This window comes from Polypterus senegalus, chromosome 9 (assembly GCF_016835505.1).
Source record: "Polypterus senegalus isolate Bchr_013 chromosome 9, ASM1683550v1, whole genome shotgun sequence".
Taxonomy (NCBI): domain Eukaryota; kingdom Metazoa; phylum Chordata; class Cladistia; order Polypteriformes; family Polypteridae; genus Polypterus; species Polypterus senegalus.
Genome location: NC_053162.1, coordinates 175,362,794 through 175,389,355, shown reverse-complemented (window position 1 = coordinate 175,389,355; position 26,562 = coordinate 175,362,794). Strand labels below are relative to the sequence as shown.

General features: G+C 43.0%; 1 protein-coding gene and 1 long non-coding RNA gene across 2 annotated transcripts; one reads left to right on the top strand and one right to left on the bottom strand.

Moving 5' to 3' along the window:
• Positions 1-633: 633 nt before the first annotated feature.
• Positions 634-17,055, bottom strand: naif1 (nuclear apoptosis inducing factor 1). The gene is made up of 2 exons (XM_039764345.1): positions 15,257-17,055; positions 634-1,557 (listed from the first exon to the last, which is right to left on the bottom strand). The coding sequence occupies exons 1-2, from the start codon at positions 15,696-15,698 to the stop codon at positions 1,085-1,087; spliced, it is 915 nt and encodes a 304-aa protein (XP_039620279.1). The 5' UTR covers positions 15,699-17,055; the 3' UTR covers positions 634-1,084.
• LOC120536038 lies at positions 15,220-25,907 on the top strand. The gene is made up of 4 exons (XR_005635002.1): positions 15,220-15,358; positions 18,405-18,534; positions 21,443-21,565; positions 24,948-25,907. It is a non-coding gene; the product is annotated as an uncharacterized LOC120536038 (long non-coding RNA).
• Positions 25,908-26,562: the final 655 nt, after the last annotated feature.

Sequence of the window (26,562 nt, the reverse complement as noted above, 5' to 3'; positions counted from 1 at the left end):
CTGATTCTTCTGAGACATGCAGGGTCAAGTTAACCAGTGTGGCGGACGGGCCGGGACGCCCCTTCGATGTATGTTCCGGGGCAGCAACCGTGGGCTGCTCAATACCTTCTCCGGGACATTTGGTGCCAGCCCCCCTGGCTGATGGTGGCGTCTCAGCTTCCCGCAGGGCTCCATGGGAGATGGAGTTCTCCACAGCCCTGTTGGGATCTGGGGTGGCGAACAGGGGGAGCTGCATGGGTCCCTGAGCCCGGCTGGACGAGTTTTCAGCCCCACCCGGAAGTGCAACCGGAAAAAGGTGATCAAGCACGAGGTGGGCTATAAAAGGGGCCAGAAGTGTTGTGTTTTTGCTTGTGCTTGTTGTGCCTGTGGGGTTCACGGGGAAGACATGTCCCACAGGTGAAGAAAAATAAAGTCTTTGTTTTATTTTTACGTGCCTGCATGTCAGTCTGTGCTGGGTCGGGTGCAATATAGCGCCTTACGTTATACCAGCTACATGCACGAGTGGGCCCTGCCATGGACTGGCATCCCATGCTGGGCAGCTTCCTGCCTTGTGCCTCAACGCTGCTAGGAGAGGTGGGTTTGAATATCACGAGTGCCTAAACTTTTCACTAAAATATTACAATGTGAAAAGAATTCAATTTATGCAGTTTATTGAAGGTGGACAGCTGGCCCACTAAGAAAAGTCTGATTTAAAAGTGATAAAAAAAAACAAAAAACAGAAGGATTTTACTTCCTTGAACATCCAAACTTAACATAAAAAAAGAACAGAACCTGACAGGGTGGCTGCAGTTGTGTTCCTGGTTTGCTCATCAGCTGTCCAACAGTAAATTGCATTTTACTCCGAGTACATCGCAATCTAAGTGCAAATTACACTTTCAGTTTTCTCATTTTCTTACCCAAAAAGCTGGCTTAGCTTCCATTTTTCAAATGGGCTGCACATGAAGGCATCATGAAGAAACAAAAAAGACAGCTCTCCTCGCTCGATCAGCAGAACAAGCCCATACTGCTGACTTCCTCCATTGCGGCATGTCACTCCTGGAGTCTTTCAAATGCAGGACGGCCATCTACGCCGGCTCCTCTTTGACTACTGAGAGCTGCTCGAATAATCGTTTTTCAAAGCCAGCTCAGTTTCCATGCTGCTGGCCGATGCGGAGCTGTTGGGGTTGTTCTGGAGGAACTTGCGCACGTCCTTCAGCGCCGGACGCATCATCTGTATGAGGGCGATCAGGGCGGCCTGCATTCCCTCCAGCGCCTGCGCCTGCCGTTCCTGTGCACAGGCCTGCGCCTCCTGGGACCTGCGGATCATTTGTAACAGATCGTTCTGGTTCTCGAGATGCTGAGCGATCTCCCTCACGTGCAGGTTGGTCACTTTTTGCTCCTGGAGAAGCTTGGCAGAATTGAGGGCTATCCTGCTCTTCAGCTCCTGTGGTTTAATGGAGCAGTCGCCTTGGGAGGAGATCACCTCGACTGGCGTGTCGGCAGCGGCCACCGTCGTGGGCGTCTCATTCGTGCAATACTCGACGACTCCCTCCTCCAATGTGTGGTACGTCGTCTCAGCTGGAAATGAGAAGCAAGCAAACGCCGTTAATCAGAGTTTAACTTATCACCTCAGATTGCACTTTTGTGTTAACAATGGTGCACAGAAAAACAATAAATAAAATAAAACACAGGCTGACTCGTCTGCTTCAGGCAGGCATGGAAGCCCAGTGCTTAGTGCGGCTGCTTTAAAGATTCATCGCCCTCGGTTTAACTCTTGGAGGGCTGAATATTTTTTCCAAAACTCAAGTTTAATTAAAAGCACACAAAGCGATGATTTCACATATAAATCAACATAAAACTACTGTTGCCGTGTGCTGTGGCAGCTCTTGGCGCCTGTTCACCGTCTTGGGCGGCTCAAGGGTCAGCAGAAATGTATGGCGACCTGGCTGCCAGGCTGTCTTCATGCAGCAAGGTGGGTAGTAGTGGCAGCCGCAATGTGATGCAATGTGGTTTGTACCTCTCGTCAACATAAGTGGCTGACCTCCCAGGCAAGCATGTTCAGTACCACCATACAATACAATCTAGTATTTATTTTTGTAGAGCCCAGAATCACACAAGAAGTGCCGCAAGGGTCTTTAACCCCTTGCAGGCGATTGTCGCAAAATCACTTCAAACCGCTTCCAGCCTGAATGCAGCCAAGTATCCCGCCAATGCCGGTCGATGCATATTCGATACGTACCAAGGATCGTATTGGAAGCACTGGTCACGCCATCTAGCAGTCATAGTGGAAACTACATCCACCTGGTGTGGCCATGCACGTGGATTTTAGCAGCTAATTTCGAGAAATTGATTAAATTTGAGGAAAGTTGTGCTAAGATAAAAATACGTACCAGCTTATTGTTTGCTTGTGTGCTCTATTCAAATGAACAATTTAGCAACTGCTTGACAGCAAAAACACAAATTTAATTTTTTATATAATTATAATAAATTTAGGCAACAAGGGGTTAACAGGCCCTGCCTCTTGATAGCCCCCCAGCCTTGACTACCTAAGAAGACAAAGAAAAACTCTAATGGAAGAAACATCGGGAAAGGCAGTTCAAAGAGAGAGACCCCTGTCCAGGTAGGTTGGGCATTCAGTTGGTGTCAGGGCGTCAATACAATAAATACACAAAACAGAACAAATCCTCAATACAGTATAAAAATAAAAATATCACAAGTACGGAGCAGAATTTAACAGTAGATGATATCCCATAATACGATTTGGATTTGTTCAGAGTCCTGGAGACCTCAGCCATCAAGCTGCCTCCCCTATTTGGCCATTCTACAGCTGAGACAGCCAATCCGATGAAAGGACCCCTCTGCCCCACAATTCCTGTGATCCTCCATCAGAGACGACTTTAACTTAGGCAGGCAAAACAACTTGGCAGGTGGGCTGTGGCACCAAGTGCCACATGTGAGTACCGAGAAGAGAAACAGAACAGGTGAGGGTTAGTAACAAATTATAACTCTCATGTTACTTATGTTTTAGTGCTAATGACTAACAACAGAGATGCAGTCTGTACAGTTAATCAGCAGCTCTAGTCAGGGTGTGCTAAACTGAAGTCGTGAGTTTTGAAAGCTGAGACTGAAGGGGCATCTCTTTTAGTAGCAAGCGGACCACTCCACGGTTTAGGGGGTCCTGGAAATAAGCGCTTGACTTCCCACTGTTATTTTATTGATCCTTGGAATCACAAATAGACCGTCATCTTGAGATCTTAATGTGCGCTCTGGTTTGTAAGTCATGATAAGTTCAGACCAGTAAGACAGACCTCGGCCATTTAATGCTCTATATGTTAAAAGGAGGATTTTGAAATCTGCCCTAAACTTAACTGGGAGCCAGTGTAAGGATTTAAGAACTGGAGTTATGTGTTTGTATTTTCTTGTTCTTGTAATAATTCTTGCAGCAGCATTTTGGATTAACTGGAAGCTGTATAAAGAACAGTTTGAACATCCAGTGAACACCGCATTGTAGTAGTCAGTCCCACTAGAAATAATGCTAGTTACTAATGCTGGTACCTCACTTTTGTTTTCAATCTCCATCTCCAGATCACTTGCATCAAAATCAGAGTCCGATCCGATCATAACACGGCAAACGACATCTGTGTATTCGCTTTGGTCTCTCACCACATGTCGATGCTTTTTAGAGGCTGTTTGCTACTCATGCACATGGAGGAAATTGAGGTCAAATCAACGAAGCTAACTTTCCTTCTAGCAAAGAGAGTCAAAATAAATGTAACATCAAGTTTTTTCGCAGTTTACAGCCGATTACTGTCCTCTACCCCTGAATTTAGACAAAAGTTGACACCCGCCCTGAAAGAGTTAAACCCTGATTGGTGTTACTGCTTTTGTGGGGTTTGCATTGCCCTCCCAATCCTGTGGGGGTTTGGATGGCACACTTGGGACTGGCATACTGCCCAGGATTCTTACCCGGCTGGGAGGCCAGAGTAAGGTAAGGTTTTGGAGAAAATGAGCACTCTTGAATATTTTCTCCGCCCAGGGCAGCATCCCTGGGTTCGTGTCCCTCACTGAATTCAACAGAGCTGCTCTCATGGGACTACAGGTCCCAGCATGCCCTATGGGTGTTCATGTGGGAATCCCAACCCAGGGTGCTGCCCTCTAGTGTATTGGAGGAGAAAATATCCAGGAGTGCTCATCATAACCACCCACGACCTTACACTGCACTGGCCTCCCAACCCGGATAAGGATGCTTATTTAATCCTGACCAGGATGCCAGTCCATGTGTGCCATCCATTACCACATACATTTCATATATTCTCATTGCAGTCTATCCTGGCAGAAAACGGCTCTGGACTGGGCGCCAGGCCATCACAAAGCACTCACACTCCAGCAGGTACAATTCTGGGTCATCAATAAATCTGATGGGTTAGACCAGGGGTGGGCAAAGTTGTTCCTGGAGGGCCGAAGTGGCGGCAGGTTTTTGTTCCAACTTAATGGCCTAATAAGAAGCCCTTATTGCTCAAGTGACACTTCTGCTTCATTTTAGTTGTCTCACTTGTTAAGATTTTGAACTCTTATTGCTTATTTTAGCCTTAAACAGCTGTATTCTCAGTTTTTAACTGCATTCTTATTAGCAGTAAGATACAAATAACAAAGGAAAGCAGCAGTTCTCCATTTAGCGTGTTACCATTCACACCTGTGCGTATTTATCGTGCACTATTTGGTTTAATTAAACGCTTGGAAGAAAAGTAAAAAGAAAAAACTGAAGGACTGAAATTACTACTCCGTTTTAGACTTCAAATTATTTGGATGATATCCTTAGAAAGGAAAAAAAATGTAGGATATGAGAATGACCTGACATGGCAGAGTTAAAGCAATAACAAGCCATGAAATGCAATTATTGGCAAGGATTGTTTTCTTATTAAGCAACTGGGTTGGAACAAAAACCCGCAGCCACTGCGGCCCTCCAGGTATGACTTTGCCCACCCCTGCACTAGAGGATGTGAGTAGACTCTAGTGAATATTAACAAAACTGATGTTTTAAATTATTATTTGCATTCTGGAGGACTGTGCCCCAGACGCCATACCTGTAGATTTCATCCAAGCAACAGCCTGAAGCCACTCCAGGCACACTGATGCGCAATTCCCCTTTCCCTCCAAAGCTACATGAACTCTCCTGTGGTTATTGTTAAGTTTTTGAAAAACTGACTTTGCCCACCCCTGGGTTAGACGATGAGGACAACATGAAATCTCAAACTAAAGACAAGTAGGGGTGGGATTCAAACTAATCACTGCACCACTGTGCTCTCCATATTGTGGAAAGGGGTTCTCTGTACACAAGCTGCTTACACCAATCTCAAAGATAGGGATAAGGATTCCTTTTCTGGTAAAATGTCCAAGGCTGACCCCCTTAGGAGGACACATGAAGTTTTTTGGTTAAAGATGTGAATTTCGTAGCTCTCTAAAGTCCCTTGAAATGGTTCAGGCCGTTAACATATAAAAATAAAGACTAAGTGACTGATGGATTGAATGTTACTTGCTTAAAAATGTTGAATATAAATCGAGGGATGCTACACTATTTAATACACTAGTGAGACTACATCTGGTGTATTTGTGTGCAGACCTGGTCACTATCAGAAAGATCTAGAAACACTTGAAGCTGTGCAGAAGAGAGCGACAAAGTGCATCATGGGACTTATGGACATGTCCGACTCTGACAGCAGAGGTAACTGTGTGGGGACATCCAGGTCTTCAAAATTCTCAAAGGTATTGATAAAAGAAGATCTGTCAATATTGTTTAAACTGGAAGGTGAATCTCGCACACCAGTGCATTTAGGACTGAAGCCAAGAAGCACTTAGTTACACAAAGAGTTATGGGACTTTGGAACAAACTACAGAGAGATGGAGTTGAAGCAGACACCTTGAGAACCTCTAAGAAGGACATTGGGGACCACTTAGGCAAACAAACGAGTAAGATGGACTGAATGGTCTCCTCTCGTTTGTCAGATGCCGAGTGAATATATGGAATGTTAACATTCCAAATCCATTTCAATCCAGTTCAAGTGTGCATTACGCTGGAGAGACCCAAGAACCAACCCTGTCTGTCTGGGAAGGCAGTCCAGCGCAAGGCCTACTCACACAAAACCAAACTCACTCAAGGCACATTTACAGTCGCCAAGTGACACACAAATTCTACTCGTATGATAGTCGCTGCTGGATTTAAACCTCAGGATGTCCCATCTGAGAGGCAGAAGTCCACACAACTGCACTACCATGCTGTCCTTCATTCTAATTTAGCTCTTTCTAAATTAGTTTCAGTGCCTAATTCATGACAATTATAACTGGTGCGACCACAAGGGGGTGCCACTGAGCTCCAAACCTCAGACACAATGCTACCTCACACAATTCCGGGTTGAAACAAAATATATTTTTTTTATTTTTCACCAACACTTTTATACACCAATGCCTTCCAAAACACATCAAACAAGTAAATTACTTCCTCCTTCCACCTCCAGTTTAGTGTCACCTACTACCTCCCGACTGTTACTCAGCTGGAGGAGGCTTCACGGTTTCCTTTTATGTTGGACCCAGGAGTAATTCCGGTGCCATAGTACTGAATCACGGAAGCACTTCCGGGTCACATGGAAGCTGTATGAAATCGGTGACCCTTCTTTCTGCAGTGCCCTCTGGCAGCACCCAAGGACCCCTGACAGGGTGATCCTTCAGAACTACAACATTGGAGCACCGCCATCCATTGCACCGGGGGAGGAACTGCTTTTGAGAAATAACACTCCACAGTGTCACACGCTGCTTACAGGAGGAGATAGCCTGTGTGGCCCAGGAGGACTTGTGCCTCCTCCAGACCGTGAGGGGGCGTCCATCTTGGTTATGTTGAGGGCCTCGGGTAGGAGGGCTTGTGCCTCCTCCAGACCGCAAGGGGGCGATTGCCCTGGTTGTATTGGGGGCCACGGGTAGAGGGCTTGGAAGCCCAACCCTGTAGGGGCCCGTGGCCACCGCCAGGCGGCGCCCAGGTGCCTGAGGAACCCTGGAGCCCAGCACTTCCGCCACACCAGGAAGTGCTGGGGGGAAGAGAACAGGGGACACCCGGACGGCTTCCGGGTGCGCAGCCGGCACTTCCACCACACTGGGGTGTGGCTACGACTGATTGCTGGGAAGCAGCTGGAGCCCATCCGGGTTCCCATTTAAGGGGCCGCCTCCCTCCAGTCATTAGTGGATGTCGGGTGGAAGAGGACGGAGCTGGAGAGAGGACGGGAGGCGGTCGAGAGAGAGAGGCACAGAGACTGAGAGTGTGGCCTGGACAGTTGGGGGAATGGTGCTGGAGGCACTGGGATTTGTGCACTGTAAATACTGTACATAATTCTTGTAAATAAACGTGTGTTGGGTGAGATATGATGTCTGTCTGCCTATGTCCGGGTCCCAGTCCACACCTGCTAGTAGTTTGGGATAAACCAGGACTGGGAGCGGCAGAGACTAAACTAAATATTGTGGCAGAAAAAAAATGGGAACAAAAAAAAAGTTTATTACAACAGTCTCTTGGAAAGAAAAATTCTAGTGCTGAAATATATACACTGTATACACACACACACAAAACATTTTAGAGAAAAAAAAATAATGCATGAACTTCTTCAAAGACACAAGTTGTTCAAAAGAAAATAAAGTGAAGAAAAAGAACAAAAAAAAATACCCAAAAATAGAGCTTTATCCAGGATGCGCAGTGGTAGTGCTGCTGCCTCGCAGTAAGGAGACCTGGGTTCACTTCCTGGGTTCTCCGTGTGTGATGTTTGCATGTTCTCCCCATGTCTGCGTGGGTTTTGCAGGTTAGGTGCATTGGCGATCCTAAATTGTGCTTGGTGTGTGTGTGTGAATAGAGCTTTATCCTCAAAGGCAACTGTCCCAGAACTGCCTGAACACTATTTTAAAAATATATATACATACTGTATATACATACATAGACACACACACATATACATACATACATACATACATACATACATATATATATGATGAGGTTAGGAGCATAAACTGATACAGCGCATTGCCACACCCACCACATGGCAAACCAACTCAGAATCCAGATTCAGACTCGAGTCATACAATGGGTCACACCTCAGTACCACACTTTTTGGAATGGAACAGTGTGAGGTTTTTTATGGTGGCTGGAGTGCCAATTCTGCCACCAACCCCCAAGTTTTTCCCTGCAGATGTACACACACACACAGAGTATATATATATATATATATACAGTATATACACAGTATACTAGGCTGATATTTACTACGCGGTGAGGCATTTGTACTCCATCAACATTAATTATTTCCAGAGACATCATTTTGTCTATTTTTCCAGCGCATCATGCACAAAAGCAAGGGAACGATGGGAGCACCAGAACTCTGCTCACATCATGTCGCTTTGTACCGCAAGCTGCAAGTAGTACCTCTGTGATAAGCGGAATACCGCTACGCTTTCCACTCACGGGACGGAAGGACAATCCCGACCACTTTTATATAGTAAGAAAGAAGAAGAAGATATCGCACAATCTGGAGTAGAAAATCATCTTTTACCTGGAAAAACGAAACTACAAATCCCATCGTGCATTGCAAAATGGACGGGGCGTTTGTGAAACTCCGCGCCTGCGTAGCACTCACGGGACGGAAGGACACCCGACCGCTTTTATATAGAAGGAGATATCTGCTGGCTTGTTACTGCTGCAGTGCCGTGTGATCTACATCTCGCACAGCGCTTTGAACATTTAAAAACCTGTACAGCAGCTGTACTTTTGTGTCACTGCCTTGTCTCTTCTCCCCAGACATCCTCTGCTCCTAGTGTGGTGGAAGTGCCACTGGAAGGACATCAATAAGCACCTGGAGCACATCCGGGTGACTATAGAAGGGGCCGCCTTCCTACACTCGGGGAGCGAGAGTCGGGTGCTGGAGGAGGACGAAGCTCCAGTGGTAGGAAGAAAGGCGGCCCAAGGATGATTAAAGGCTCATGCAAGGGTGTATTGGTGCTGGAAGCACGATGTGTGTGTGGGACTTGTGTCTTGGGGTACTTTGTCTTTAATAAACGTGTGTGTTTTAAGAACTGCCCGTGTCTGTCTGGTTGTGTCCGGGCTGAACTTCTCACTATATATATATATATATATATATATATATATATATATATATATATATATATATATATATATATATATATATATATATATACACAGTACATATATACACACACACACATACATACACACATACATACATACATACATACATACATATATATATATATATACGCACACCTAGGCTCTTAAGAATCATCTAATTCAACTCCTGAGCATGAGGTGGGGCTGTTGCTAACACTTTCTTCCCTTTTTACCCTCAGAACAGAGGATGTGTGATCAGAAGAATGCTGACATCACTTCCTACCCCGTCATGGACCACCTACCTTGAACATACATAAGACCACAAAGAGCCTTTAGCCAGGACTGACTCAGCATGCAATCATCAGATCAATTCTCGCTTGCCAGTTTTTCATGTTGTTTCACCACCCTGGTGCTCCAACTAATAATTCTATTTTTGTAGTCCTTATTTGTTTTTCTTCCTGTACAAGGCTTTTTCTTTTTTTTAGGGGGGGTTCAAGCCTCATAAGAAAGTTAAGGCTGGGGGGCTGTCGAAAACAGGGCCTGTTAAAGCCCACTGGGGCACTCCTTGTTTGATTTTGGGTTGTATTGGGCTGTGCAATAAATATTCTTTTGTCCGGCTACTTCACTATATAATTTATATACATATAAATAAATAAACAAATGTGTAGTGTGTGTTATATGTATTGTCAGCACCCTGGCACTGGGGTTACTACTGCTGCCACATAGCAGGTTACTGTCTGCGTGGTATTTCATGTTCTCTTTGTGTGTCTGTGTTGGTTTTTGTCCACCCAAATCCAAAAGGTGTGCAGTTTAGGTTGACGACTCTATATTGGCACCAGAGGTGTGACCATGGGGGCTGGGGTGGGCACTGCCCCCCCAGAGACAAGCCTTGCCCACCCTGCAAAATACTCTGTCTGTCCAATGAAAACTCTGGGGAAGAATAACATTTGATTTTCAAAACTGAGTTGCTTTCCAATTGGCTCGTTTGAATTTGGGGTGTCTCCATCAGTGCCTCCTCCACTAAACAGGCACCGTGCTGCTCACAGTTCACTTCACAGCACATTTTACAGCACATTTTGAACCTGCTGACTGCATTCTTTAATTAAAACAGCGTATACGTTCCATTCTTCTTTTATTTTCTGGTTGGTAACACCAAAGGCTATGCATAAGTGGCTTATTAAAAAGCAGACATCTTCAGTCTCTGTCCCTCCGCAAGCTGCTGGCTCCAGGGTTGAGCCCAGCACCGCTGCTACCAACGCGCAACACAGCGCACCCACGTCGGGAACTGAAACTCCAAAAGATGTAGATGAGCCTACACAATCCTCCAGCTCTACGCCCGTGTCGGGTACTCCAAACCTCTGCCTTCAATAAAATATACAGTCCGGTCTGCCTGACTTAAATATGGATAGCCCGTCCCAGCCCATTTTAATTAATTATCCCAAGCGCGCATTCAGAAAGGCACTCATATGTTTTAGTGCAAGCTGGTATCAGTCTCAACCATGGCTTGAATATTCTGTGGTCCGTGATGCCAGCTTTTGCTTTGCCTACTGCATATTTAGTGTTTCCAATTTGGACTGCAGGGACATATTCACCAAACACGGCTACACTAATTGGAAAAAAGCTCTAGAAAAAGACGGTGGCGGCTTCCACAAACACGCGTCTAGTATCCGAGGAGAACATGCAAACTCCATGCTGGGAGGACCCGGGAAGCGAACCCAGGTCTCCCAACTGTGCGGCAGCAGCACTACCCACTGCGCCACCCTTTTGCTCTCATATGTTGTATACATTTGACTTTATTGATATTTACCTTGTAGATGTAGTTCTTTGTTCACAAAAAATAATACAAGTTCCATTGACATTGGAACAATAGGTTATGATTTATGCCGAAATTTTTGCTTTTATATTTTATATAAAACTATGTTGTTATTATTATTTGACCCCCCTACAAAAATGGAGATGGATGGATAATTTTTGCCCCCCAAGACAAGCCAAATGCCCACCCACACATGATGTTCTGGTCACACCTCTGATTGGCACTATGCAATGGACTGGCACCCCATCCAGAGTTGGTCCCTGCCTTGGTAAGATGCTGCCACCCGTGCCCCAGAATTATGTTGCAGGCTATGTTGTAAATTTAAAACGAAAGAATGCAGCAGATGCATTTCAATGGTCACTTTCTTTTATATAAAGCATTTTCAATTAATGTTGACAGTAAAATACACCATATAAAATACTGAAAGACTTTGAACTATATGAAAAAAAGAGTAGGCATATTGCAATGATACTAAACAGCCGTCTAAAACGACATGTGCCAACTTTGACAATAAAAGCACTACAGATAAACTGAACTAAATGTGCCATTCTTTACATAGAGTACCTGCAGGAGAAAGCCCAGCACAGGCATTTTGATGACCAATTGTTGTTTAATAAAGCACTCTGGAATGGTGATAACAATGAAATAACTATATATACTGAGCAAAAAAAGAAACGTTCCTTTTTCCAGGACTGTCTATTTCAACAATAATGTTTTAAAAATCCAAATAACTTTCCAGATCTTCATTGTAAAGGGTTTAAACAATGTTTTCCATGCATGTTCAATTAACCCTAATCAATGAATTAACATGCACCTGTGGAATGGTCATTAACACCTTAACAGCTTACAGAAAGTAGGCATTTAAGGTCACAGTTCTAAAAACGCAGGACACTAAAGAGACTTGTCTACCGACTGTGAAAGATGCCCAGGGTCCCTGCTCATCTGCGTGAACGTGCATTAGGCATGCTGCAGGGAGGCATGAGGACTGCTGATGTGGCTAGGGCAATAAATTGCCATGTCCACACTGTGAGACGCCTAAGACAGCGCTACAGGGAGACAGGAAGGACAGCTGATCATCCTCGCAGTGGAAGACCACGTGTAACAACACCTGCACAGGATCGGCACATCTGAATATCACACCTGCGTGACAGGTACAGGATGGCCACAACAACTGCCCGAGTCACACCAGGAACACACAATCCCTCCATCAGTGCTCAGACTGTCCGCAATAGGCTGAGAGAGGCTGGACTGAGGGCTTGTAGGCCTGTTGTAAGGCAGGTCCTTACCAGACATCACCAGCAACAACGCCGCCTATGGGCACAAACCCACCTTCACTGGACCAGACAGGAGTGGCAAAAAGTGCTCTTCACTGATGAGTCACGGTTTTGTCTCACCAGGGGTGATGGACGGATTCGTGTTTATCGTCGAAGGAATTGAGCACGTCTGGGACCTGCTGGATCGCAGGGTGAGGGCTAGGGCCATTCCCCCCAGAAATGTCCAGGAACTTGCAGGTGCCTTGGTGGAAGAGTGGGGTAACATCTCACAGCAAGAACTGACAAATCTGGTCCAGTCCATGAGGAGGAAATGCACTGCAGTACTTCAAGCAGCTGGTGGCCACACCAGAGACTGACTGGTACTTTTGATTTTGAGCCTCCCTTCATTCAGGGACACATTGTGAAACATTTTTAGTTTATGTCTTATGGTGTTGACTCTTTTAGTGTTCATACAAATATTTACACATTAAGTTTACTGAAAGTAAAAACAGTTGAAAGTCAGAGGACGTTTCTTTTTTTGCTGAGTATATATGTAATAATTACAGAATAAAATACAGTAACCGTTTATGTACTGCAAAGATACATTTATTTCTCACTAGCCATGGTACCTCTCAAAGACAGGTAAGAGAACAAATTTAAAAATATTTGCTAACTCTTGTTCTACGTGTACCTTCAGCACCTTTCCGCGGTACCTGCATGCGTATGAATGTCTCCTCTCCAGCACTCTCTCTCTCTCTCTCTCAAGCGCGTTCCTGTAAAGCCTGCTTTCACTCTGCCACTATTTTCAAGGTGTCTTTCTCGCTGCCTGTGCAGTTTTACATTTGCCATCTTTGAAGGTGATACCTCATATGCCTTTACTCCTCCTCATGCATCTCCCACTCGCATTTCTTTTTTCAATCACTTCCCCAAACCAAAGCTGACCGATGACACCAAAGCCAAACTGACCAATCAGATTGCTCAGAGGGACAGGTGAGACAGACCTTAGTGTTTTATTATATAATAGATTTACTCTTCTGTAACAAGACCTTAACTAAGGCTTCTTTTAGTCTTCAAAACACTTATAAAGCATCAGTAAAGAGCCGGTACATCTGTGCAATGTGGCCTACTAAAGTAACTTCATTTGGTGTGGTCTGAAGTGGCTCAAGTGAGACAGAGGCCTCTTGATATTATATATTTCAGTATAAGACCTGCAAATCCTTTATATTTATAAGCAATTTTACTAGCAAATCAAATAAGATGAACAACCTATCTGCTGATGGTTTATTAGTGTTATGATGGGAAAAAAGGCCTTTGTTAAGGTCTTCTTATATATAAACGTCAACACGTGGAAGTGTGTGTGTCGGTCTGTCCGGCCCGGAAGTGCGAGGCTACAGCATAAAGGTCAAAGAAAGCGACTCTGTCACCAAAGTGAAAACGCAGAGAAATCAGAAAATCACTTAGCCGCAGATACACAAACGAGGCGAGCACATCGGCAAAACGAAACCTCAGAAGTAAGAGGACCTCACTAATGCACAACCGATGCGATTGATTGATTGATTGATTGATTGACATGCCAGAATCCATGGTTTCTAGGAGCTTTTTACATCAAGGGCTTACACAGCTGGTATTACATAAAGTAAAGGAATAGTAAATGCATTTTAGCAGTACCAAAAGTGTTAGCCATACTACACTAAATTTTCCCTCACTCTTAACTACATTACATAATTTCAATGAACCTGTAACATAAGGTAACATTCTCAAACACACCTACATAATTCAGCTAAGGGCTGTAGGGACTATTTTCAGATGAAAGGCACTCTATAAAATATCACTTGAGCTCTGTAGACATATAATCACTTATCTCCTACTTTTCATATAACTCTATGGCGGAATGGACCAGATGCACTTGATGAGGAAAACCTTTGTTTGCTAAACATTTTATCAATCAATCAATCAATCAATCAATCAACATTTATTTATATAGCACATTTTCATACAAAAAAATGTAGCTCAAATAAAAAATAAACATAAGTCAACATTAATTAACATAGAATAAGTAAGGTCCGATGGCCAGGGTGGACAGAAAAAAAAAAACTCCAAAAGCTGGAGAAAAAAAAAAATCTGCAGGGATTCCAGACCAATAGACCGCCCAGTCCCCTCTGGGCATCACAGTACCAACTATCCATCCATCCATTATCCAAACTGCTACATCCTAACTACAGGGTCACGGGGGTCTGCTGGAGCCAATCCCAGCCAATACAGGGCACAAGGCAGGAAACAAACCCCGGGCAGGGCGCCAGCCCACCACTGGGCACACGCACACACACTAGGGACAATTTAGAATCACCAAGGCACCTGACCTGCATGTCTTTGGACTGTGGGAGGAAACCCACGCAGACACGGGGAGAACATGCAAACTCCACACAGGGAAGACCCGGGAAGCAAGCCTGCATCTCATATATAAAATTAAAAATATGTATATTTACCATTCTTTAAATATCAGCACAAGAGAACACAGCACATGCATTTCATGAACATATTTTTGTTTTATAATGACAGTGAAATGCACCATATGAAATACTGAGTTCTCCAAATACATGATCTGGTATTTTTCAATTTTCAAAACCTACCAGATATATTTTAAGGATACACAATTTTTGTAGTAGCAGTAGTGCTGACAATGAAAGGCGCTATACAAAACAGCAGAGCCCTATCACTTTGTTGTTCACCACAGACTCTACCTGGCACTTCGGGTGATTTATTTATTTTGTAAGTTGCCGGCGGTTCACTAAAAACTTGTATTTACTTTCATTTACGCTACTGTTGCCCCCTACACAAAAGCGCTGCCTGTATACAGCACTCCATCATAACAGCGGAAAAGCGGTGTCCTGGCGGGCTACGCTCTTGGTGCTCCCAGCTGAAGTAGGCAGCGCCCCCGAGCGTTGTAACCCCGCAAGCACACGTCTAACGCCTGTCTCGGAGCCGCAGTTGAAGAGTAGTGACGGTAGGCGGACACCTGCGCCTGTACTGAAGCGGACACGCGTGGAACGGCGTGCTTACTTTGGGCGAGCGTGACGGTGGTGCCGGCCGTAATTGGCACCGGCACTGTAATCTCGGTGCCTCCTTCCCCGGCGGGTATGCTGATGATGGTGGCTTCGCCCAGTAAGTTGCAGATGCGCTGCTGCATGGCAGTGAGGATCACCGGCACCGAACTGCAGTCAGCCGAACCATCCATGGCCGCCCGGGCTTGGGCCACCTTCCGCCGGACTTCGGTCTTTAAATCGGACCACTTCTTTTTGACCTCAGCTAACTCCCGCTGGCAGGTGGTGACGGCGTTAACCCTTTTGAGGATCTCGAGCCAGGCGTTGTTTTTCGCAATGTGTGCGACTCCGGCGTTGAAGTGGTTAACCAGTATATGCTTCTGTTTCTCCATTTCCTCCACTATAATCTCCACCTCCCTTTCGGAAAAATTCATTTTTCTTTTCTTGGCTTGAGATGCCATGCTTGTTTTGTTATTTGAAAAGTCTTGCGATTTTATTTATTTATTTTTTTTAGGTGTACGTATTATGCGTAAAAATAGTTAAGATTTTACTCTATAAAAATACGCAGCGTAATGGCTTCCAGAATTGACTTCTTCTTCGGGTAAAGCCACGCAGCCGTGCGCAAGAGAGAGCGCGGAAACCCGCCCACTTCCCTCCTTCGCACTGCTATTGGCTAGCGCGTTGCGAGACGTTCGTCTTCTGTTTGGCTCGTTGGTTAGCTGTATTGTCACTTCAAAGCCACGCTGCGAACGAGACGTAGCAAACAACACGAAGAAACAGCAGTGCAGCTCGGGTCCCGCGCACTGAGCAGGCTGGCTGAGGTAGTGGAGACTCTTTATCTCGGACGTGAGGTTTCCGAAGTGAAACTTTTACGTCTGCACTTCAAAAACGGATAAAACGTGAAATATTTTATTTACAAACAATGTCAACATTGATGAGAGCAGAAGGAGCTTAAATAGATTTAATTAAGTAAAATTACATTTCTCTTTTAATTGTAGGCTTGCAGCATGCCCAGGTTTAGCAGCTGAGTGCCTGCACATAATAACATGTAATCCACCTGCCGCTAAGCATGTTTGAGCGAGTGGACAGTCGTCGTTATTTCAGTCAGGTATCCCTCCTAGGGTGGATAAACCAACAGGGCATTCTGGGTGCGCGCCCAGGGCCCCGTGACAGTAAAGGGCCTTTTCACCAATCCACCTGCCTCGCCCCTAGCACAATGAAACGATCGAGTATCGAAATGTCCAGCCCAGCTCATAAAAACAATGTAGACTCCCAAAATGATTAAGGGAGACAGCTTGATGAAACAATCAAATCAGATGGGAGCATTAAACTACAGAGTAACTGCACACTGCATTGTTAATGGTATGATAAACTCTCTTAAGAAGCTAGGTCACCTAGGGGCCCGTGGGGTGCTTAACCTGGGCTTGCCTCCCACAAGCCTAATCTTAACCATAGTAAAACCTGGCAGAGCGCAGCAAGACTCTATTGGCACCCATTGGAGTTAACTCCACCTACTTGGAGCTCCAAGGTGGAGTCTCCAGGCTGCAGAGGAACATCTAGGAAAAGTTTGAGTTGCTGCTGGAAGGAGAAGCACCCCACTGCAGAGTCACACCCAAGTCTACACCTATAGTTTCACAGCAGGCATCACCACCCATCTATACTACACATTAATGACAACTCTTAATCTTAACCGTTTATACTGCATGCTGACCACACTAACCCCTAACATTAACTTCCACCGTGAAACTGCTAATGTAGACTGCAGTTGTTAAACTCCTGCTCAAGAAAAATAATCTCAACTACTCTTTCGTAGACAGTTTTAGACCAATTTCTAACCTGCCTTTCTTAAGTAAAATTCTAGAAAATGCAATTTTTAAGCAGCTAAAAAATTTCTTGAATAAAAATTCAACTCTTGACAAGTTTCAGTCAGGTTTTAGAACAAATCCTAGTAGAGAAATTGCACTAGTTATAGTAAATGATTTGTGGGTTAATGCGAACAGAGGCCGCATATCTGTTCTTGTTCTCTTAGACCTGAGTGCAGCATTTGACACAATAGACCACCATATTCTTATAAATCACCTTAGACAATGGGTGGGCCTCTCCAGCAGCATCTTAAAATGGTTTCAGTCTTACTTAACAGTTGGAAAATTCTTTGTTAGTTATGGTGATTGTACTTTGAAGACCTATGATATTGTATATGGTGTACAACAATGATCTATTCTGGGTCTTCTGCTCTTTTCAGTCTCCATGCTTCCATTTGGTCAGAGTATCTCAAAGCACAATGTGAGCTACCACAGCTATGCAGATGACACACACAGCTATATGTATCGATAGCACCTGATGACCCTGATCCAGTGTCTTAGCACTATTTGGATGAGTAGAAATGTTCTCAAACTAAATAAGGAAAAAATAGTGAGAAAATTAGAAATACATTTGATCCGTTAGGTTTAAAAGACAAGGCAGAAGGAAAGAATTTCAGGGTAATCATTGACTCTGACCTAAACTTTAAATCATATATTAACCACATTACCTGGTCTGCATTTTTTCATTTAAGAAATCTGGATAAAGTTAGACCTGTTATAGCTTTACAAGACGCTGAAAAGTTAGTATACGCTTTTGTTTTTAGTTGCCTAAGAAAGACAGCAATTGGTTACAATTAGTGCAGCAGCGAGAATCTTAACTAGAAAAAGAAAATCTGAGCACATCATACCAGTTTTAGCATCATTACACTGGTTACCCGTGTCCTTTAGAATTGAACGTAAAATACTACTGATGGTGTGTAAAGCCTTAAACTATCTTGCTCCTTCCTATATTTTGGAATGCCTATCCCCCTACACCCCAAATCATAACTTTAGATCTTCTAATTGGTGGCCTGCATAAAATTCCAAGAGCCAAGCTTAACAGAAGTGGTGAGGCGGCCTTTTGCTGTTATGCACCTAAAATGTGGAATACTTTACCAGTAGAAATTCTCCAGGTTAATACTGTGGATCATTACAAAAAAAAAACTGCTTAAACGACATTAGCTTAATTTGGCTTTTTTGTAGCTACATTTTAGTTGTACTCATAATAGATTATGTAGGAATTGCATTCTCATATTCTTTACTAATCTCCACTTTTCTCTGCTGTCTTTTCTGATTCCTCTGTGTTTTCACCACCATCTGATCAAGGCACCATGCAGCCCCCTGTGATGATGGAATGAAGGCGGATATCTCAGCTGTCCACAAAGACCAACGTCTTCAAAACCTATCACGTGAAGCATGAAAACTAAGAGGTTTGATTTAGGAACAGTTATATTAGGTAGGTAGAATGCCCAGCCAGGGCTGGGTGGTCTTTTGGCCTTGGAACCCCGGCAGATTTTTTTTTTCTCCAGCCTAACTGGAGTTTTTTTCTATCCTTCTGGCCATTTGACCTTCTCACTGGATTCATCCTTAGAAACTTACATCATGCTATTGTATATAAGGATGCCATTCTGCTACTTGATATTTATCTATTTTTTAAGATTGTGTAGATTTATTTTTAATTTGTTACTTATTTTTTAATATTATTGCATAATCTTGTTTTTTTTTTTGTAACTTTCTCTTTTGTGGTCTTGTAAAGCACTTTGAGCTAAATTGATTGAAAATGTTCTATAGAAATGTTGTTTGTATGTAAAATGCATTGAGCAGGCTAAAAAATCCATCCATCCATTATCCAACCCGCTATATCCTATCTACGGTGTCATGGGGGGGTCCTCCTGGAGCCAATCCCAGCTAACACAGGGAGCAAGGCAGGAAACAAAGCGCGAGCCCACCGCAGGGTGCACACACACACACACACACACACACCAAGCACACACTCGGGACAATTTAGAATCGCCAATGCACCTAACCTGCATGTCTTTGGACTGTAGGAGGAAACCGGAGTACCCGGAGGAAACCCACGCAGACACGGGGAGAACATGCAAACTCCACGCAGGGAGGACCCGGGAAGTGAACCCGGGTCTCCTAACTGCAAGGGAGCAGCCCTACCACTGCACCACCGTGCCACCCAGGCTAAAAAATGTGCTATATAAATATATTATTATTATTATTGTTATTATTATGGTGATGAAGAGGACAGAGCAGTAAGGCCCAATGAGATAATGGCAGGTGCGTCTGTCTACACTGGGAATCACGTAGGGGAGTCTCAGGCTTGCTAATCTGCTGAAAAGGATTAGGATATTCATGGCCAAATAGCCCTGCACTAAATGATATGATAGACTAATTGGAATGTAGGTATGACCCCGGGTTGCACACCACCTTCTTTCCACCTTCAGTAAGCCTAACAAGCACAATGGGTGATGCTGTTCTGATCCACATACTCCATGGGTCTAGTCCCCCACCTGGATAAAGCTGGCACTATGGGCAGGATCAGAGTAATTGATTTAAGACTATCTAGACTCTCCATTTGGCATTTATGCTCCATGCACTGTAGGTACATGCCCGCACAATGCCCTGGGTCATGGACCATCTAAATGAGAGACAACAGTTTGTGAAACTAAAGGCCTCAGTCAGAAATGGTGGTCAGCAACACTGGGGAACTCCAGGCCTATCCCCAATTCTCTACAAGTTCTACACAATCAGTTTTAGTACGACTCCAATTTATGGCAGCTACAGAGGTTCACAAATGGCTCTTCTGTTGTAGGCTGCATTGTCAGTAGTCATTAGGAGTGTAGAAAGATGGTGGAGAGCTTTAACAAGACAAAAGAATTAATGGTGATGCCAGGGGTCCCCGAGACCACTTAACCTAATAGGGGTAGGAGAGGTAGGGCAGTCCTATATAAACATGGGGTTCAGGGTCCTTAAATTGTGAACTGGGGATATTCTATCCATGATGGTTTGTGTAATGTAGCTGGACTAATACAGTACCAGCTAAATGAAGAACAAATGCCTGAAAAATATGACCGGGAAAGTGAGCAGTATTACAGGACTGACCCTGGTCTCTTTGGAGAAGGAGGGTGATGACATTATGAGCCATTACATCTAATGCTGCCCTTCCTGTGCTGTCCTGAATCACCTTTTATGACAGATTCATTCAACTGTCCTGGGCTAGGATGGCACTATTGTGGCTCATTTCTTGACTCCTACCATCATGCCTGCCTTCATCCTAGTCAGTTATGCTAGATACATTGGCATGAGGTAATATTTTTTAAGGACTCCAGTTGCCTTTGTTCCAGTCCCTCTCATGATTGACTCCTTAGTAAGAGAGGGTCCACCTGCCACAACCTAAGGCTCCAAGGTGCTACAAGGAAAGCAACACAAGTCAAATTTCAAGGATGGATTCTGATGTGTGAGTTCTGTCACGGTGGTATGTAGCAACAGAGACAAAAAAATGATTTGCAGACTCCTAGACATATTAAAGCAGCCAAAAAGAGGTGGAAGGTGTGGTAGGCCGTATGAGCAAAATCAAGAGCCAAAGATAGGATTGTAAAATGGGGAGAGGTTGAAAAAGCTTGAATATTGGCAAACAAAGTGGAGCCTTTAATAGATTCAGGACTTGCCAAGGACTGAGTATTAAGAAGGTGGGTTACTAGGGCTTGAATGAACACAACAGTCTTCACACGGGACAGATGTCGAGACGCCAGTCCATGGCAGAGTCCAGTCACGTACAATTCCCCCTAGAGATCATTAACCTATTATACATGCCTTTGGGATGTGGGAAGAAAATCCACCTACAAATGGGGAGAACAATGTCACGATTCCAAGAGGAGTTTGACTTAATTAAGGCCAAAACCTGAACAGGCATTTAATACTCATTGACGCATGTTGACGATTTAGCCTATTAGAAACAACTAATTCATTATTAGAAACAGACACAAACTAAAAAGGGACAAAGGATCAATTAAAAATTCCCAGCTTAATCTTAAGAAATGCTTCCAAAAAAATAAAAACATCAATATGCATATACTTTACACATTTGAAATAAATAAATGATGGCTAAAGAAAGCAACAAAAAGCTACATCTTAAAAAAAAAAAAAAAAGAAGAAAACCTGCCAAAGGGGAACAAGGCTAGGAAAAGCAGAATAAGGGGCAGTGAAATAAAAAAAAACAAGTCTTAAATTTTAAACAGAAGTTCTGTCATGTTTCAGCCAGGGTTCCACTCCGGGCTGAGGTTCAAATTCATGTTTGGTTCATTTTTGATTCTTTGATTTAGTTGTTAGGTTTTGATTTTTTCTATGTATATAAGCTGCCGTTCCAGGTGTTTTGTGGAACCTCCCCCAAGAGGCGGGGCAACCTGCCCATCACCACCAGGAACTGCCCTCCTCTCTATAAATCCGCAGGATCTCCCAGCAGTTCCTGGCAGCTCATGGTGAGTCTTTTTTGCTCTGCTTGTACTGTTGCTATATTTTGGAATTTTTACCTTCATGTTCTGTGTTTCACTATGTTTCTGGATTACTGTATTGGGATTGCTTTAGTGTTTTTGGGCAATTTATTTGCTTATTGTGCTGTCTGCTGCTTCATTGTTTTTGAAGTGCATTTTGTGAGAATAAACGTTTTATATTATAAAGATTTGGCGATTACCCTTATTACTAGCCCCCCTCTAGTGGGCATTTTTCGTGTTTGGTAGACAGAATAAACAGGAAATTTGTTATTTTTTACTTAGGCACAAGGGGGCAGTCAATTTCTTTTTTTTGTGCATTCTTTTGTTAGTTTGTTTCACTGCCTTCCTTGTATTACTCACTTATTTAAGAAATTACCTAATTTTATACTTCACTGACATTTTGTTTCTAAATTCAACATAATCCTCTAGTAGTACTGTATATGTGCAGATTCATAAATTATTACAGAGTACAGGGATACAGAAGACCACCTCCTAATGTTATGATTTAAGAAGCTTACTTCATATTTGTTATGGTCAATACGTTTTGTTTAAAATTAAACACATTTTTTAAGAGTTTTTGAAGTTTATGGAATTTAAACATGTTTTTGTTTTTTATCAATATTTTTAGTGATTATTATTCTTATGTTTTGAAATATACTGCAATCTGTTGGGCCCTTAAGCAAGGCCCTTAACCTGAAAATTGCTGCAGGGGTGCTGTATAATGACCAACCCTGCACTTTGACCTCCAGAGGTGAGGCGAAAAGACAATTTCCCCTTTAGGGATTAATACAGTGTAACAAACACAAAAATGCCGTTTTGTTTCATACTGGGTTGTGATATTTTGTTGAGCTGTTGCTATGATTTGGCAGCTCATCGCTAGGGGCTCACTGAAGTTGCCTTTGATAACATCATCAGTGTCTGTGTCATGTGAAGGTCAACGTTGGCAGAAAAAAAGTTCGCCCCAGATTGTGGATTCTCTTTAAGAAAGACTTCAGTGCTGTTGCAACTGGGTTTCATTGTTAATTTTTATAAAATTTTCTTGGGCAATGTTTGAATAGTAAATCAAAGTTATTATAGTTTTGGGGTTGCTAAATTCATTTTCAGCGTTACTTTTTTTTTACTTGTAACTTTGCAAGTATCATAAAATCATTGCCGTCTTTTGTTTGATGCCATCTTGGTTTTCACAGATGCCTTCATTTTGTGATGCGGTTGTCAACACGTTGCTATGATATTGCAATGATAATGTGCGATGCATGACATTATTATCACGATGGTATAAAAGTTGGTGCCCAGCTCCAATCCTGGAGAGCAGCAGTGGCCACAAGTTTACATTCTAACCCTTTTCTTAATTATTGACCAGTTTTTACTGTTAATTAATTAATTTCCCATTCATTTTAATTGACTTGCTATTTAAGATTTAGACCCCTCAATTTCTTCTTTTATTCCTTAACTAGCTGCTCAGCCCACATAGTAGTGAAACAGGACAAACTTTAAAAATCAATAAAGAAAACAAATGTAATTCTGGCCAAGCGGAAGGTAGGCACGCTGCGAATGTCAAACATTGGCACTGACTCTGATCGTGCTCAGCTCTTACGGGAAAGAGTTTCCTGCCTGGGGAGAAGATCACGTGGCTGTGACATCTCTGCCAATGAGCAGCTACCCTCTAAAACACACATAGCTCTGATCTCTCTCTGAAAAACATAAAATGTTACTCCTTAACAATCTGTAGTTGACAATGTCTGCTGAATTGGAGGCAAGGTACGCTCCAACGCGTGGCGAGAGGAAGAGCGACTCAAATGGAGGCTGGCAGGTAAGTAAGTAAGGAGGGTCCTGCCCCGCACCCGCTCTCTCGGGTTCACGCAAATAAATCACTCCTGCAAGCAAACTCTGATTCTTAGCACGATGAGAGAAGTCACAAAATCAACCAGAATGTTCGAGCAAACTCTAGAAAAAATAAACTTGATCTAAATCCGTTAAGTAGTTCTCTCGTGAAAAGCGGACAGACAGACTGACAGATGTTGGATTTTATACATATATAGAGATTACAAACCAAACAATAATGAGATTCTAAACGAATCAACACATGACTGGCTAACCTGTGTCTGTCACACAATTCGTGAAAATTAAGAAAGTTGAAGGTCTCAGTAAAATTGATCTGCTCAGGTCCACAAAACATTTTGATGGTGCTTTCTGCTGTGGCAGAATGAGAGCACCAACAAGCCATGGAATTATATCACAAGTTAAATTCACCGTCTCCATCCTTCTAATTATGAAAATGGTTGGAGTTTGAGATCTCCTACCTTAGCAGGTCATCTGTTGACTCACTTCACATCTCGTATTTATTTGACAGCCATTTAAAGAAAAAAAGAAGCAATTCTGAAGATTTTTAAATAATAAAGGTAATTAAAATGAAGGGAAAAGAAGTCAATTAACAGCAGAAATTGGTTACTGATTATGAAGGTGGCAGGATGGAAATCTTTGCAGCCCCTGCAGCCCTCCATGGTCAGTGCTGGACACCCCTGACTTAAACCGAAGAGAACAACAGTGGATTCAGGTTTTCTTTGGAACTCTACCTCGTCATCAGAAGCTAATTTGTCCCTCACTGTATCAAGCCTGCTCTTTTTCTTTTTTTCCATTTTACAAAAGTTTTGCATTTCTATTTCTACAACATTTCTGCCGTCTATTTAATAAAACTTTGCTCGGCCAACTGTACTCTGCCTCTTGCATGTGTTTCTAATGCTATCTAGCTAATGTACAGGAGCCGGGTGCTCATCATCTCTCACATATGAGGTGGTTCATTGCAATTTGACAGCAGTTTACAAAAACGGACAACTAAACACTAATGGGGCCTCAGGAGGATAAATGTGCCCATTTGTAGACTAATGTGTCATTATGTTCATTGGTAATTTTCATATTGCTGGTTTAATAGTCTGACAATCCAAAACTAAAAAGGCTCCAACAGATTACAAAGCATGCAGCTAAAGTTATTGGGGCTGATGTAGGTGATTTGATTAGTGTGTGTCAGACTGCAATGTTAAAGAAACTGGAAATCATCTCAACTGATGACAGACATCCCTTACATGTACAACTACACTTCAGTAAATCAGGAAGGATAGTTGTTTTGAAAACCCACACAAATCGCTCCAGAAATTCCTTTCTTCCTTGTGCAATTCAACTTTTCAATAAGAAATATTGGAGATAATGATTAAGGTTTTGATATATATCCTGTAACCTTTTTTTTTTATGTAAATATGTATTATCTAACTGCATTACCTTAACCTGTCTTGTTTCTATTTGTGTGTTTTATTTCATTCTGTCTGTTATTAGATGCAACTGAGAAGACAAATTTCATGTTTTCTTGTGTAAACAGGACTAAATAAAGAAACCTTAAACTCTGTAATGGATGGCTTCCCTGCCAGGATAGACTCTCTTCCCTTGCCTGGCCAGAAGGCCCAGGTGGCAAATGGGCAAAAAGAGTGGCAGGAAGTTCCCTGCTTAAGCCAGAAGGGTGGCAGAAGATTCCAGTACAGAACTGGGCACGCTGACATCCCAGCAGGGTTGGACCAAAGAACAACACCCGACCAGGAGGCCAGTGTGACAGGAGAACATGGGGAGATAGCCTAGAGTCCTGGCAGGATCCCCAGATATGCTGGATGACAGCATCCTTGGGTCAGGATTCCTACACAGGCACCCGCAGGACATGCTGAAACTGGCAGTTCTGATGGGTTTCATGGGGTCCACCAGGGTGAGCTGATGGGATTAATGATCCCTACTTTATTGTACCTTTGATTATCTCAGAAGTATTTCCACCGGGCTATGCCCTAGCAGTGGATGTACTCCCAGGTCTGGCATAAAAGAAGCCACTAGAACTCATCCAGGTGAGTTGGAGTTGGGTGAAAGAGGACAAAGCTTGCCTGGGAGAGTGGAAGGAGAAAAAAAAGAATAGAAGAACAATTGTGTTGTGTTTTTATTCCAGTGCTAAATCCTTTTTAAAAGATGCTTGTGCTAATACACCTTTTATTTAACTGGGACTTGTGTTGGTGAGGTTGTGACAGAGGTTTGGTGTGCTGCAATGCCCCCTAGTGGTCATACTCTTCAATTCACAAATCGGGGCAGAAACAGGAAAAACTGGTTTTCTTGATAAGTGATGAAGGATGATCAATTTTGTAACCTTGTCCTATTACACTTGTCTGCAAACAGACTGATGTTACTCAATTATGTTGACCTCTTTTGTAAGTCGTTTTAGATAAAAGTGTCTGCTACGAAAATAAATGTAAATGTGAGCAAGAATGAACTACTAATTATAAGACCAGTTGTATGCCTACCTACCAATACCTGCTTCAGCTGAATGTTTTGTGGAAGAAAGATTAGACTTAGGGGTCACATAGGCAGTTAGGATAAAATGTTTTTATATATTTTACACATTAAAATATAACATTCATCTTAAAGAAATACAATAAAGAGTTAACAAATATCAGAAACCTGTTCGGTCATATCAAGAAACCAGATAAAGATCAAGTGAACAACAAAGTGTACTGAAAGATGACTAAGCAATCAACAGACGTCCTGTGGACAATGAGAATGGACACTTGTTACATACACACAAATGTCAAGGGTGTTTGATCAACCCAAAGGGTATAACAAGAATAAGAGTATAATAAAACAGACTTTTATTTTATATAGATCATTTAGGTGTTAAACCAATGAACCAACCAAAGTAAAGGTATGCACGGATTGACACTGCATGTAAATTCAGTTGTTTATAAAATAGACCTACACCTTTAATATTTGACCATTCTCATCACACTGTAACAGATGTGCTGTGAGAGATGCGTCCTCCTCAGCTTGGTGCTGCAGGTGAAAATAAATGACGCAGATGGACAAGCTTTTCTCCTGCTTGACCACGGACTCAATTTGTCCTGTTAGAGGATAAGTTTCTTTCTTTAAGATGTTAAAATTTCTACCACAGTTTCCAGTACTCTTTT

Bases quoted from the DNA above. Each gene is read 5' to 3' on its own strand.
- naif1 (XM_039764345.1), bottom strand. From the start codon at position 15,698: ATGGCATCTCAAGCCAAGAAAAGAAAAATGAATTTTTCCGAAAGGGAG. The intron at 1,558-15,256 runs GTAAGCACGCCG...TCTCATTTCCAG, and splicing joins CACCGTCACGCTCGCCCAAA to CTGAGACGACGTACCACACA.